Source organism: Nymphalis io, chromosome 10 (genome assembly GCF_905147045.1).
Source record: "Nymphalis io chromosome 10, ilAglIoxx1.1, whole genome shotgun sequence".
NCBI lineage: Eukaryota > Metazoa > Arthropoda > Insecta > Lepidoptera > Nymphalidae > Nymphalis > Nymphalis io.
Genome location: NC_065897.1, coordinates 715,307 through 731,431, shown reverse-complemented (window position 1 = coordinate 731,431; position 16,125 = coordinate 715,307). Strand labels below are relative to the sequence as shown.

The 16,125-nt window shown below is 32.0% G+C and overlaps 1 protein-coding gene across 2 annotated transcripts in view; it reads right to left on the bottom strand.

The window, feature by feature from the left end:
- Window positions 1-16,125, bottom strand: part of LOC126771226 (kinesin-like protein CG14535) — a 228,892-nt gene that overhangs the window by 90,639 nt on the left and 122,128 nt on the right. Inside the window, exon 2 of one of the 2 annotated variants that reach the window (XM_050490986.1) lies at window positions 12,723-12,907. The exons of the other annotated variant lie outside the window; for it this stretch is intronic. Within the exon in view, the coding sequence (XP_050346943.1) occupies window positions 12,723-12,778 (56 nt within the window). The 5' untranslated portion in view covers window positions 12,779-12,907. The remainder of the gene's footprint in view (window positions 1-12,722; window positions 12,908-16,125) is intronic. 2 annotated transcript variants of the gene reach the window in all.

The window sequence follows — 16,125 nt, the reverse complement described above, 5'->3', positions numbered from 1 at the left end:
GTAGGATGAAAGAATTGTAATCGCAAAGCCACATCGCATGTAACTTACCTACTTAATCATACTATTTAATTTATTTATTTATTTCTATTGTCTTGCAATATATTGACATATTATCTAACATTATATTTACTTCTTTGTTATTATCGTTACAAATATATATTTAAAAAAGTTAGGTTTTTTCAATAAGCATTATCATTCAATACTTCACTGGAATATAAAATTTATTTATACAATTTACTATTTAATTGAATATTTTTCGTTTCGTGTTAATATTAAAGAAAAAACGTGTACATTACGAAAGTAAGATTAAATATAAATCCAAAATAGAAATTCAGATATAACAGCGCCTTATTCAGACCAGCGATCCGGACGCGCCGTAAACGAAAATCGGTCTTCTTATTTGAAACAACCGGCGATTAGGCGGCAACCGGCGATCGCAATCATTCGATAATCCGGTCTGTTTAGCCGGCAGATTGTTTGCCCGCTAGCGAGTATGATCGAATTTTACAATTTGAATTGTTTAATTTTGATTTTATGCTATCGAACCATTATTTATTCACGCTCTGCCTTTTATGCTTGTAACAGCAAGCTGAGCTATTCATTACCGATGCCATTTATTTTTACAGTCCGACTAAATGTTTGTCGGAATTAACATATTAGCTACGCAATATTAATCGTGAATTTGTGGACGCTGTGCATTGAATGCGTTATTTTATTTATAAATTTATAATAGGAAATCAGACTAGGAAAAAGGAATATTTAATGGTAAATGGTCGCTACCGCACATGGCTGACTAGTGATGTGAAAGTCATAGGTTCAGTCCCCTTCGGCAATTGTCGTGCCCACTCTTACGAGCTTTACGCTTAGCTGGAGGGTTAAAATAGGGACATTAGTATCTTTCTTGCGAAGAAGAAATGCTTTTCGAAGAACAAAATTATACTAATTTAGTATTGCTACGTATTTTGTGTGAAATAACTCTTAGCTTTCTTTATTATGATTATTATTATTCAGTAAAATATTTTGTTTGTATTTCTCTTATCGAATTCACAAAAACTGATAACCTCAATGGCGATACAAAAAATATTTTTAAACGGTATAATATATTATGAGTGGATACCTACCCCCTACTGACCTGCACAATACCCTACCACCAGTAATTCAATGATGCTGTGATAGAACAGTCAAATTAAATGTTTCGTGTGTGAATTATGGCGTTTTATACTTTACACGAGTGCGCGTAATATGTTAGGGAATGCATTTTTGTTTTTTCAAACTAAACGTTCTTAAAAATCTGTATGAATGAAAATGTGTGTTACTTGTGTTTAAATAAATGGAATTTAATAAATAAAATGTATGTATTATACATTTTAATTTACTACTTTAAGCGGTTTTTATTTTGTTTTTTGTCGTCATTATGAATCCGATATTTTTTGTCGAAATTGTAAAAACAATAATGAAATTATAATATAACAATGGCTAGAATGACTATCTCTAATTCCAATAAGCGGAAATACGGTGTAAGCAACGTCTAGTGATGAGAAAGTTTCAGGTTCGATCCTGACCCTTTTGGCCATTGACAGTCCCCTTGACAGATGCTTTACGCTTAACTGGAGGGGCGTGGGAATGTTAGGAAATCTTTAAAGAGGACGTATTATATTAAAAAGAAAACCTTTAAGCTATCAGTCAACTAAGCTTTGAGAGTACTTTCCTGTAGCTATAACAGTTGAGATTTTATGACTCATTACAATTTTCAATTAACCATAAAAAATTAATACTTTATTTCGCCCTTTCAACGCTTAATACCCAAATAAAGTTTTAGTAATAATAAAAGTTTTATGATTTTCATGAAACGATAACTTTCAACGTTAATCAAATATATTTATTTAATAAAATCCAAATATATTTCTTTCGGGGAAGCCTTTAAGCAAACTTACATTTTATAAGGCTATCATGTCAAATATACAGTTGCTTTGTGGCTTCGCTTTGGGGTTTTGAACAAGCATCGTCTAAGTCATCATCAGCCAATTGTAAGCTAGTCCCGGTCTCTTTTCAGTGATCACGTCACGCTACTTTCTTCAAGACAGTGGTCCACCTGGCTTGAGAGCGCCCTATGCTGCCTTTGTCAATCCGTGGTCCGTGGTATTTATTCTACCGTTACCTTGAATATAGCCAATAATCTGCGTCTGTAATATTTATAAGAAATCCTCTTTACCTGATATATTTGCAAGTCAGCCTTTGTAAAATAAAATTTAAATAAGGCCGATAGATAACGGTAAGTGCTGTGTTTTCTATATGAAAAGAACGTAAACACATCCCATTGGTTTTTAATTGATGTATTGTATATATATTATAGAAAATTATGTTTTAACTGCAATATTTATGAAAATACATAACATAATAATAAACATTAGGGCAGTCTGGCTCTCCGCCCACTGTTTTAAAACACCATTTGTATTTTGAAATTATCCGCAGCCGCCATAAACGGTAACCATTGAACGATTTAGCGGTGAAATCTATCCTTGATAAATGTACGCATTAAAAAACCAGAACCGAAAACAGTGGATTATCATGGAATATTTAGTAAATTTGTTTTGTTATAAATAGAAATTAAATAAAAAAAACATGAAATAAAGCCTTTAAAGGGTTTGAACCTTCAATCTTCGGTATGGATGATGTGTCCTAACTACTGGGCTATTTCGACTATATCTTTTTAAATGTAATAATAATAAAATCACTAAAAAACTGTTACAATGAGCTACCGACAGCCATTTTAAACAAGGAATATCTAGAACACACATAACGTATTGTTTGGAATTTAAGAGAACAAAATACGTATCTACAAGCGTCCAGCTTTGTAATGTATAAAACAATGGTTTAAACCACGCAGCTAAAACCGTATTCGAAATGCGGTCGGGTCTTGAAAAAGCTGAATCCGAGCTTAAATTTTCTGAAGACCAGTTTAATTTGAGCTCATTTACAGAAAATGAATCCTTAATTAATAAACTGTTGTTTGTGTAACGGAAATACACAGCCGTGTAAATAACTTCGCTCGGCATCCATCGATTATAGCGATATTTAGAGAATGATAATAAAATATATTTGTACCTTTTTATGCTTTTTTTTTGTATTTTATGTATTTGTAATTTATGTATTATATATTTACTATGTTATTCAATGGTTTTTCAGAGTAACAATTGAATAAAGTACTCAGTTCAGTTTTTTTTTCAGGATAATGTACATTTGGATCCGGTGTTAGCTTAGCGTTTAATTTAGCTTAGCTGAAAATATTTATAGCAAACAGTTTTAAATCGATCGATTGTAACTGGTAGTGACCGGTTCGAAATATCGGTTCCATTAATAAGTTCCTGCAATAAACTCAGTAGCTGTTTTGTTTTACTAATTAGAGTACACTTAATTTATATATGTTTACAATTTCAAATAAAAAAAAACTAACTTCTCTTTGCTACGAAGAATTTTATGTCGTAATATATTGTACTGTACTATATAACTTTTATCAGCCGAACATGGTTTCAGCATCATATCAAGTTGACAATACTTCTGGGTGCCAAGAATATAAATACGTATTAATTTGTTGCTGGTATAAATAAATAAATAATATACATATGGAATATAAATCGAGGACCGAGGATGTTATTATTTTCAGCTAGACAATAGATCAGCGAGACTCGAGTTATTTTATTACATTTATACATAGCATACAATTTTTACGATCAGATATTATTCGATATTGAATACCAAATTGAAACAGATCCCACGATGGTTATAGCGATGATATTGGCCCTAATTGCGCGTTAAGCATTATATACATAGCTTCACGCATATCCACATTAACGAAATAACACGCCATTTGTATCGCGTCGACCGACTAGCGCTGGATTTCGGACGCTCTATTATTATAATTATCATATTCAAGCTGTCTCGTTGTCTAGTGGTTAGCTCATATGGCTGCCGATCCCGAGAACCTTGGCACAAGCCCCGGATCAGGCGTGTTATGTCTTCCTTTTACGAAGAGGCATCTTGCGGGCCGGCAAGGCGAAGGCGGCTAGTGCAGAACGTTTTTTCCGTCTGTACTGGCCGTCGTCGCGTTTGGACTCTACTACCACTTACCATCAGGTGGAGTAGAGTCATTTGCCCTCCCGGCGAATATAAAAAAAATAAAAAAAAAAATAAAAAAAAATGTTCGTATATAAAAACATTTGATTTTCGAACTCGGTATTTAAATAAGAAATAAAATTAAAAGACAGTATAGAGGGACGATGTAGAACGAGTCGGAGTAATTATAGATATAGAATCGGGGATAGAGTTACTATCCTGATAAAATCTTCTAAATGTGTTTTTCTTTTTATGATCATTTGCGGGCTATAACCTAAGTAGGTGAGGCGGAAGCACCATTGCATTTTCATAAGCTTATTTTTTGGTTAATAATTCATATATTGCTTGCCAGTAAACGTTTTTCTGTATGTGTATCCATTTACATTATAGTACCGTGATGGAATAAGCTCCAAGCCTTACTTCAGGAGGTTAGGAGGCCCAGCAGTGGAACTTGTACTGTTACGTTATAAAAACATCTGATTATCCATATGATTATCATTTTAGTAAAATAAATATGTCACATAAGCAATTGCGAGTGTATTTTTCAGACGCGTGTCGCATTTTTCTAAGCTTCTAAAAATTACATTCACACGTTCCTACCGGAAGAGTGGGATGTCGCCGGGCCTGGGGCGGAATGAAAATGAGAAGAAAATTCCAACTATGCAAATACCCTGACGTCCTCTGTCGCTGTAACTGGTCGCAATTGGTTTGAACCATATATTATAGGGATATATTATCTTAGTATAATAATACTGTTATAAAATTTATTTGTAACAAATTAAATGTGTGTATCTCGTTAAAACCGCTTTTAACTAATTATATCAGTAATATTATTACTTGATCATGTACTATGTTTAATCTGCAAGAGTGACGTACTAAAAATTGTTAATAGTTGTAACTGTATATTTTTTTCTAAATAGTACACAAGTTTCATTTTGTTGGGGCATTTTAATTTTAATTTCAGCCTTAATGATAATTGAAATAAAACTCATTTTAACATTGTCCGGTAATACTAAATAAAATCTGTAATCACGTAATTTCTACCTAATAAAAGCGATGAGAATATTAAAATGTTAAAATATATTAATTATTCAAGTTCAAATTTATATCGTTAATTTCGTTCGCCGGTTCTTTCCAATTACTTTATTATATTTCTATACATAGAACATATAATAAGGCTTTAAAATACAAAAAGAAAAACCAAAGCATAGTTACAATCTAGATACATTAAAAAGCAAAGCATAAATATCGTTCTTCATGACGTGAATAGACAGTATAAAGCTCTGATACTGTAAAGCTATTGTAGAATTTATATTTTATGAAAGGCAGGTTGTTTGCTGAAACAAGCCTCGGGTAGTGATCTTTACTAAGACGGTAGTGAAACCAGCCTCCTAAGCTGAATTTTACAAACTAACTATGTGCTACTTACTGATACTTGTACTTACTATAACCCTGAATTAAAGAATATTTTCTAGCACAAAAAACCAAAAAGTATATTAAACAATAAAAAAACAATTACAGGCTTACTCAAACATTGCTTAGCGAGTGATTAGTCAAATAATTCTGTCTTCTTCTTTCGAATTTCAAATCAATAATGGCAGAAAGAGATAAATCAGTGTTCAAGTAAACCGTTAAGCAACGCTTATAAGTAAGGCCGTAAATTCTTTGTTCAACGACTTTTATTAATATCTAGTGGTTGCCCATTTGTCGCTAATTCGAATCATAGAAGTATGATAAATTGTTTTCAATTCCAATAAACAACATTTCATTTCTAGTAAGACACAAAATTCGACTGTATATTTTTTTCTATGCAATAATTTTCATAAATAAAAAAATCGAAAAATAGAAACAACGAGGCTTAGACGAGACGTTGATGTTATTCCAAAAATAAAAAAAAAACAATGACAAATAACGTGTTTTATTAGTTTATTCGCTTATTAGTTTTTTAATTAGTCTTATAAACTTTTATCAAACGTTTTAAAAGTATGTAAATGAATATACGGTTAAATTAAGTACATCGAGGCGAAAGGAAAGCTTAGATTTTTTTGCATAAAATTTTATATAACGCTAGTAATAAACTGTCACACACATATATCGCTTCCCCTTGTTATATTTCATGAGCAGATAATCACGCCATAATTCATAATAGTACAGCACCACTAATACGAAATTCTGTACCTAGTATTCGTGATCAGTTTTAAAATAAAAATTTATCGCCCATTCCCGAATAAAGGTGCTATATGCGAATTTATGGCGATGGGACTTATAGAATTGATGGAAGCACTAAAATTCATTCGAAGATCTAAATTTATGGCATTTGAGTTTATATAAAATATTTTTTTTTTTTTATAGAATAGGAAGGCGGACGAGCATATGGCCCACCTGATGGTAAGTGGTCACCAACGCTCTTAGACATTGGCATTGTAAGAAATGTCAACCATCGCTTACATATCCAATGCGCCACCAACCTTGGGAACTAAGATTTTATGTCCCTTGTGCCCGTAATTACACTGGCTCACTCACCCTTCAAACCGGAACACAACAATATCAAGTATTGCTGTTTTGCGGTAGAATATCTGATGAGTGGGTGGTACCTACCCAGACGAGCTTGCACAAAGCCCTACCACCAGTAAATATATATACTATATCTTTATTTTTATATAAATTTTCAGTGTTTGTTTATTTCAACGCATTAATCTCTGAAATTAATTTTTGCGTCAGATAGTCCATTTATTATGAAAGGCACTAAAGGCTACACTATAATATATTGGGCGATTTTTAATACCGTGACAAAGAGGTGAAGGCGTTGCGAGTGTACAAGACTATATTTATCGAGCAAATCACGCGCGAATCGCGGCTAAAGTTCGCGGCCACGATTCATGGACAATTGTAGCCGGCTCAACGTGTTTGTTTTTGTTTTTGTGTCAAACGCGAGAAGTTGCTTTGTTATATTTATAATTATAAGAAACAATTTTATTAACTAACAATCTAATTTAAAATTATTTTATCTGATAGTCCTTTCAATATATAAGGATACATATAATACAACTCGACACATAGACCTGAAGAATCACAATGGAAACCGTAAACTATTCTGGCTAATGTATTATACGTGTACTTAATCCAAATTTATCATGAGTGATACTACAGGACAGAGCTAGTTTTAAAAGACTAGAGAAACCGTATTGGACGCGTTATTGCTGGAAACTGTGAGTCCGTTTTGAAAATTATTTTAAGGTTTGATACAGCGTTTATTTTAGATTATAATCTATACAACTTAATTGTATCATCTTAAGGAGCTTGTTTTCACGTTGATTCACGTTGATGATGATGGTAAACTATATGGAACACACATGTATAATATTACAATGAAAAAAAGATATCAAAGGAAACGGTTTATTTTAATAAAATTTAAGTAACTTATTGAATAAATAAATTAATGTTTTAATAATAAAAATAAATATAAATAAAATCTATCACATTTGTGCTCGAGATAAAACATGTAGTGCTGGCTTTTTGTTATAATATAAGTGGACAGTCAGTTCGGCCTTCTGATGTTCAGTAGCAACTACCGCCCACGGACATTGGTGCCGTTAAAAATATTAACCATTCCTTACATTACCACCAATATTGGGAACAAAGATGTTATGTCTCTTGAGCCTCGCACAAAGCCCTACTATCAAGTAAATACAGGGCTACAAATAGTAAAATATATATTCAAAAGTATTTTCATTAATTATGATTTTATTCATTTTATACTTCTAAAAGCTACAAGAAAGTTCCTAAAATAATAATCACATAAAGCCGAGACTCATTATATATACAAAGTCTAATTAAATTAAAAACCGTTGTTTTTTTGTTTTGTATCTAATTTGATTAAAATATGCGTCTTATCCGGTTTTAACTACATCGTAAGTTTAATTACAATTTTTAAGTTAATTAAAAGTAACTTTAAATTCAAGTTGCATACTAACTTTATCTTAAGAAAGTTTCTACCAGGATTTCCTCGCGAAAAACGTGTTTAATTCAACGTAACCCTTTTAGCAGGTTACGGTAATTTATTTATACACATTTCTATGAATTGTATATGTTTTTGTAAAAAAATTAGACATTTCATAATTGTAATAGTTCAATACATATTAATAGTTTCAATAACTGTATTTAATATTTACGAAATATAACTTTTAAAATCAAGATATCAGTTTAACACAGAAATCAAACGTTATTTTCTTTGCTGATTCACGATTATTTTTATATGGAACGAGTAAAGCCAATTCGTTCAAAAACAATAAACGCCCTATCAATGGACGAGATAGCAATGCTCTTTTGGGAGAATTAAAAAAATAAACATTTTAAATCCAACCGGCCGAAAACAAATGTCTGTGAGCTTGCTGCAGTCATTGTATTGATTTTACATCCGACTGTAGACAAAAACGGACCGCCCCAACCATTTGTTCTCAATTTTTCGATTTATCAGCACGTTTCGGTACACTATAAAATAGATTTGAGGTTCGTTATAAAGCCTAATTTATTTTCGATCACGTTAAGCAAAATATATGACATAACTGGCCATTCCGACTTCGAACGAGTATAATTCATAAAAAGTTACATTATTATGCCATATTAAACACAAATTCATTACATGAAAATTCAGTGGTGCCTGCCTAGGTTTGAAAGTGCGATTATCGTTTAAGATTCGTCGATTCGATTCGAACCACAGAGCCATCTAGGCTCTAATTATACAAAAAAACATATAAAATAATATGTATGGAGATCACCAAATGCTAACTCGACATGTGTGATAACACATAAGATAATACATAAGATTGAAATGTAATAATGACAAAAGTTAACAAATGAATATTAAAAAAAAAACAAACTTTTATTTGAATGTTCTAAAAAGCAGAAACTATTCATTTCAAAGTTTACTGAAATTAATAAAAACATCATTTTGTTACACTATACAAATATAAACAAAATAAGCTAATAAATTAACGTTTCTTTTATAAAAAAAGTATGAACACAGGAAATGCATGTAATTACTTTTAGTTACAAGGTAGGGGATGTTATCTAGTACACAAGTACTCACATTTGTTACAAGAGGGAATCGAGCAGTCAGTGCAGAGCCTCACACTTTTTATATACACATATGATTAAAAATACTTATTGTTGATTAAAATGAATTGATTGCAAAAAGTATATAATATATTGTATTTACTTGGTGGTAGGACTTTGTGCTTGTCTTTTTTTTTTTTTTTATAGAATAGGAAGGCGGACGAGCATATGGGCCACCTGATGGTAAGTGGTCACCAACGCTCTTAGACATTAGCATTGTAAGAAATGTCAACCATCGCTTACATATCCAATGCGCCACCAACCTTGGGAACTAAGATTTTATGTCCCTTGTGCCTGTAATTACACTGGCTCACTCACCCTTCAAACCGGAACACAACAATATCAAGTATTGCTGTTTTGCGGTAGAATATCTGATGAGCGGGTGGTACCTACCCAGACGAGCTTGCACAAAGCCCTACCACCAGTGGGTAGGTACCACCCACTCATCTTATATTGTACAGCTAAACAGCTATATTAAGTATTGCTGATTTAATAGTGTTTAGCTTTAAATAATGATACTTGTGTAACTAAAACAACAAAGGACATCTTAGAACCCATGGTTGGTGGCGGTTTTATTATTGTCGATGTTAGCGACTTACATCGACAATGTCTAGGGGTGCGCCTATTTGCTAGTCTGAATCTATAATAATATTATAAATGCGAAATCTGTTTATCTATTTTCACGGCTAGAACAATGAACCGATGGTGATGAAATTTGGTATAATGCAAGCTTAACCCTTAAGACATAGATTTCTCTTACCTAACATGCGCACGAAACCGAGGACGACAACTAGTTTTTAATAAAAAATTGAATAAATGAAAATATGCAAATAGTAGGGGCCAAATGGACCAAACATCGAATAACCAATAGCTGTATTCCCATTTTTTTTGTTCTTCGCAACGATCTGCGAACGATTTTTACGCGTATTTACTCGGAACATGATTTGTTTCACTATAAACTTGTAACGTACGAAGTATTCATATCCACTGGTATTTATTTTAGCATCAATTTAAAGCTGTATATTGGGACCGTGTTGTGTTCAATCGAATGTATTTGTTGGTGATAAAATGTTTGAGAACAATATGAAATGGAAAATAGTTAAGTTGAAAATGGTTAGTATAAAACTTATATGTACTTCTTGTATAAGAACTTTTTGCTAATTAATTTCTCACAATATTGTATAGTGTGTAGTGTTAAGGGCTCACGTAGATTTGATAAGTTACAATGTAAATTAGGTTGCAAGGCCATGCCATTAGTTTAGGCTTTGTTTTTTTAAAATATCTATTCTTAGGAGCCAGATAGTAAACATGATAAGAAACTATACATAACAAACTTACAGTCATAAATATTTGACTTCCTCATTGGTCTAGTGGCCACAGATCCCGAAGTCCTGGGTTCTAATCCCAGGTCGGGCCAATAAAAAGTTATTGGTTTTTTTTCCGAATATTCTCAGTAGTCGCCCGGAGTCTGGAAGTGTGTATACTCCCGTGTCTCGGAAAGCACGTAAAGCCGTTGGTTGGTCCTGCGCCTGAAATATTTCCGGTCTTGTCGGATTGTGTTCTCATCGGGTTGAGAGTTAGGGAATAGAGAGTGCACCTGTTTGCGCACACACTGGTTCACTATAATATCTCCTGCGCAGTTGGCTAATTGCTCTCTTGAGATTGGCCGCTGTGGCTGAAATCGGTCCGGAGGATTTTTTATACATAACAAAAACAACAGTTACTAAGTTTTGCTGTTCTGCGGTAGAATATGTGATGACCCACTCATCACATATTCTACCGCAGAACAGCAACCACCCAGATAGGCTTGCACAACTACCTACAAGGCTACCACCAAGTAAAACTATTAAATATTTAACTTCAATATTTTATCTTGAAATGTCAATCACTAATTACAATCGCCAATCAATTGTCCAAACAATTCGAATGAAATAATAATTTCAATTTGTCTCGAGAGATAACTTACAGGCCACTGGCATGTGTCCAACAGATAAACTAATTTGACGGCCGATAAGAGTGTGATATTAATGGCTTTTCACTTAATTTTACGAAATCATTTATTTATGTAATGTCATCATGACATGATAGATAAGTAAAGTTTGACGGGCCGGTTGGCGTGGTTTGTACCTGCCTTTCACGCCGAAGGTTGTGGGTTCGATTCCCACCCAAGACAGACATTTGTGTGCATAAACATGTCTGTTTGTCCTGAGTCTAGGTTTAATTATCTATATGAGTATGTATTTACAAAAGAAAAGAAGTATATGTAGTATATCTGTTGTCTGGTTTACATAATACAAGTTCTACTAAGTTTGGGATTAGATGGCCGTGTGTGAATAATGTCCCAGGATATTATTATAGGATATTATTAAAGTAATGACGTTCATTCGAATTTCATTTGTTACTAGCTGGTGCCCGTGACTTCATCCGCGTGTAAGTTTACTACAATATGTTATATAAATGCAGTTTTGCATTCTGTTACTCTTTTTTCATTTCCAACACTCGTTTATTGAAAAATTTATCCAATGTACAAATCCACGGCTTCTACTGCTTTATCATATGTATATATTTAATAACGAAGTTATTTTATTTTCGAACGAAAAAATGTTTAGTTGAATATTGTGTATTCCAATTTCAAATAGAGAATCCAATATTTATCGCATCAATTCAAATCTTACATTTGGAATAGGAATGGAATATTGTGATTGTACGGGATAGCAATAATGCGAGAAAGAGACAAATAGGTTATTGTTACAACTCCAACATTATTTACAAAACTAAAGGCTGTTTTTTATTTAAAACAGAGAGAAAATGAGTAAATGGGTCAGGTCATAATAAAAAGGTCAATAGCGTTCACAGACATATCATTAGTAAGATATATTAATCATTCCATACGCTGTCATTGCGCTGCCAACCATGGGATAATTATTATGGACTAATAATTATATATCCTACTGGATAATAAACACATAGCCACCTACTACTGAGTGTGGTATGGTATACTTCATGGTTTGTTTTAACTGAAGCATACCTAAATCTGACCACTTAAATATAGAAATGTCCAGTGACCCAATGGACGTTTGCCCAAGAAAATGAGCTGTGAAAGAGTTCGAACCCTCAAGTATCTACTCAATACAAAACGGCATAGTCAAATTGATCTCGATTTGAAAATGCTATTTTAAAGTATTAATAATAATAATAATAACATTATGAATCGAATAGAGTACAATAAGTCTATTTAAAATCAAAAATTATATATATATATATATATGTATATATATGGTCTTACAAAGATAATTTGGTATAAAATCATATAAGAACAAGCTGTCCTTAAAACTTCCAGAAAATATTAATAGATTATTTTACCTCAAGATAATAAGTAAATAACTAAATGTAAATAAAATAACATTGATTAAAGTTTTAAATGCGACTTGTATGTAAGAATCTTTGTTAGCGCAAGGCGGATACAGTCGAGAATAAATTAATTAAATACATACCTTGGTACCTCCTTCGCAGGACTAGATTGTGTTTCTTGGTGACTGTACGAAGCCATATCTTCGGATTATATAAACTTTACACTCATTGTACTTTATATACTTAGTTTCTCGCACATAATTACTCGTAGGTAACTTAAGATTTACTAGTTAGTCTTAATAGGAACGTCGTTACTGTAAACTATAAACTAAAACATGCGCATATGAAGTTGGTATAGCAATTTAAAAACACAATTTATTTCAAATAAGATTTATTTTTGAAGTACGGGTGCACTTTTGTTAATATATTTTCTAGGTAATTAAAAGTTAAATAAAGGATTTTAATTGTAATATGTAACTTATAAAAAAATGAATAAGCTCCATACCTTCTCCTCAAAACGGGAGAGGGGAGATTCTCTTTCACAGCTCATTTTCTTAGCCCAGCAGTGGGACAGTTACAGGCGTACTACTGTACTGTATGCTTCTTATATAACTCAAATAGGACAAATGCTTCTGTCACTTACAAGCTGCTCAGAGTAGAATTTTATATTTAAGAAGCGTAACTTCTTAAATTAGAATCGAATTTCGTACAACGTTGGTATATATGGCACATTTATGTTAAGCTTTCTATTTACTTTCACTGAGTTGTATACTGCTTAATTTTTTATATGTAGACTTATTACAAATACTGAAACAAATGGCAATTAAAGTAATGATCGGATCCGAGTATTATTTGACGACTCAATAAAACGTTACAGTGGAGTTAACGACTCGACAAACTCCTGATTTATTTGACAAGTTATATCGAATATACCGGCTTTGATTGAGTAATTAAGTTTACAACTCTCGCATGTGCGAATCGAGCTGTAGGCGTAGGAATGGGCAGACGATCATTTATATGATTATATTTGACTATATTTTGCGTGCGGCTGTTCTCTTTATCTCGAAGTATCATTGATTTTTATGATCGGTAAATGAATAATTATTATTTTACAAGCATTTATACTATGTTAGAGTGAATGAAGTATTTGTATTTTAATCCAATTACAACCAACAAGTGAAGTTTGTAATTTGTTATTGTTAATGAATAATAATAATATAGATATATGTATATAATTTATATAAATGTAAAGCTGTTGTACTGTGTAATATTTAGCTTAACAAATTATTTATTATTTAGAATTAACAAGTGTCCTCTCTTATTAAATTTTTAGTTCTTTAGTTGATTTTAGCAAGTTTGAATTTGGCAAAAGCATCTCCGACTTTTCATGTGTTTTGTTAATCGTTCTTAATTGTCTCTATTGTTCAGCGGTGATCGGAAACATGATGCGAAACTGCATCATGTAACCACCGATACGCAGTCTGAACTGTGTGGTTGAATGGGCTGTCTTTTCGATGAAAGGAAACTTTGATCCAGCAGTGAGACAATTGTGGGCTATTTTACACCAGTATATACTCAAAAGTGATAATCTAAATATTTTATTATAGTTTTTGGAAACCCACAAATTCTATATGCAAAAGATTCATATTATGTCGCGTCCAATGTTCGCTGGAAAAGTCGACTCAAAATGTTTTCCGAATACATAATAATACATATAACTATACAATAAATTAACAGTAATTTCTATTTTGAAACTCTTATGTATCTCGTGAAAGTTAATTGAAACAATAGTTTTAGTGTGAATCCGGAAGAAAAAGTAAATGCAAACTTCAGTAAACTGTCGAATACAGCTGTTTGAATGATTTACTATTGTTCAATGACTTAGTACATTTCGACACGAATTTAATATAAAATAATGTTAGTCTTTACACCTTTGAACATCTATTGTTGGAGTTGTGAGTTCAAGTTTAATGATTATACCATACGCCAATAATATAACCATTTCAATATATATTTTTATGTCTTCGGGAGAATATCTGCCATCTGTGTATTCACTAATCTGATTCGCAGTAGTGGAATAAGGTCCAAATATTCTCTTTGAACAAAGAAACAAGCCCACGTGGGACATTTACTGTTTTTTTACGTGTTTAATATATATTAAATATTTTATAAACTTACGAGATTTATGTTTTTAAAATACCATAATATATACAATGATATTTTGATGATAGTAACTTTGACTTTATTATAGTATGAAAACGTATATTGTTAGTCATCCAGTAACTGATGGTTCTTTAAAACTAATTTCGACATCACAAACCTAATAATGTAAGACCGTTTTATTTAATTTTAATTTTTGATGATTAAATTTAACTTGATTGATTTATATTTTCTACATCATTAAAATAATGAAAGATTAAATTATTGTTATGAATAAAATATCACTTCATAGTATTTTAATAGCATTTTTATAAGATAATTTTATTAGGCTTGTTTTTGCTTCATTTGTATTTTATATAAACGAATAAATCTCTACAATGTACCTTTGTTGTTTCGTTTTATTCTTTTGGTTAAGTTTAATAGCCTGCATGATGTTTTTGTTTCCAGTATCACAATCAAAATTTCAGGATTACAATTTTAATTGCCTTCTGTAGCTTAATAAATGTTTTATTACCTTTGAAATTATTAAAGATCATTTGTTATAATGAACGACCCACATCGTTAGCTACACATTAAACTCGAATCATACGTTTTGATCAAACATAAATTGCATTGCAAGCAAAGACCTGCGCCGCACGAAATTGATTTAAATTTTTATTGTGTTATAAATTAAAATTTTCATTAATACGGAAGTCCATTATAGGATGGGATTACTCCATTCCGGGATTACACTCATAATGTAGTCTCAAAGGGAGTAAATGAACGCTGTTTTGTGAAGACGTTAAAAATTTATGGGCAAGCTTCGCTTTGTGCTTTTATTGTCGTCACTCGGCGACTCGGTAATAATTAAACTGGGAGCATGTCTTGCTAAGTACTGAATAAATTAAAAACTTTCAAACAATTTGTTGGTTGTTGCAGTTTAGTTTGTAGATTTCGTTTGTGTGAACTTTAAGTATTTTAAGCGTCTGTGTACAGATTTTTAGTGTTTCACGTTGCCTTATCTTTTGACGTTCGCTCCTTGGCTTACGGTGGCTTATCGCTTTTTAACTTCGGATTGTTTTATTTGTCCTTTGTAAAAAAATAACTGTATCAGTAATATACAAAAAGCTGTTTACATGTAATTATAAACTGTTTCTTCAGTTTTATTTTGGGCTCGATAATTTATTAAGATATGTAACTAAAACGATTTTTTTTTGTTGTTAACAAACCATTCAATATAAACTATCTCCAAGCAACGGGCTTATATTAGTAAATTTATTCTTTAGTTTTAAAAGACAGAACAAGAGTTTAGTTAATTGAGAAGAATAATTACGATTTGGGGAAGGCGGTTAATCTCAAGTCGGTGAAGCCGAGATGGCCCTGTGGTAAGAACGCGTGAATCTTAAC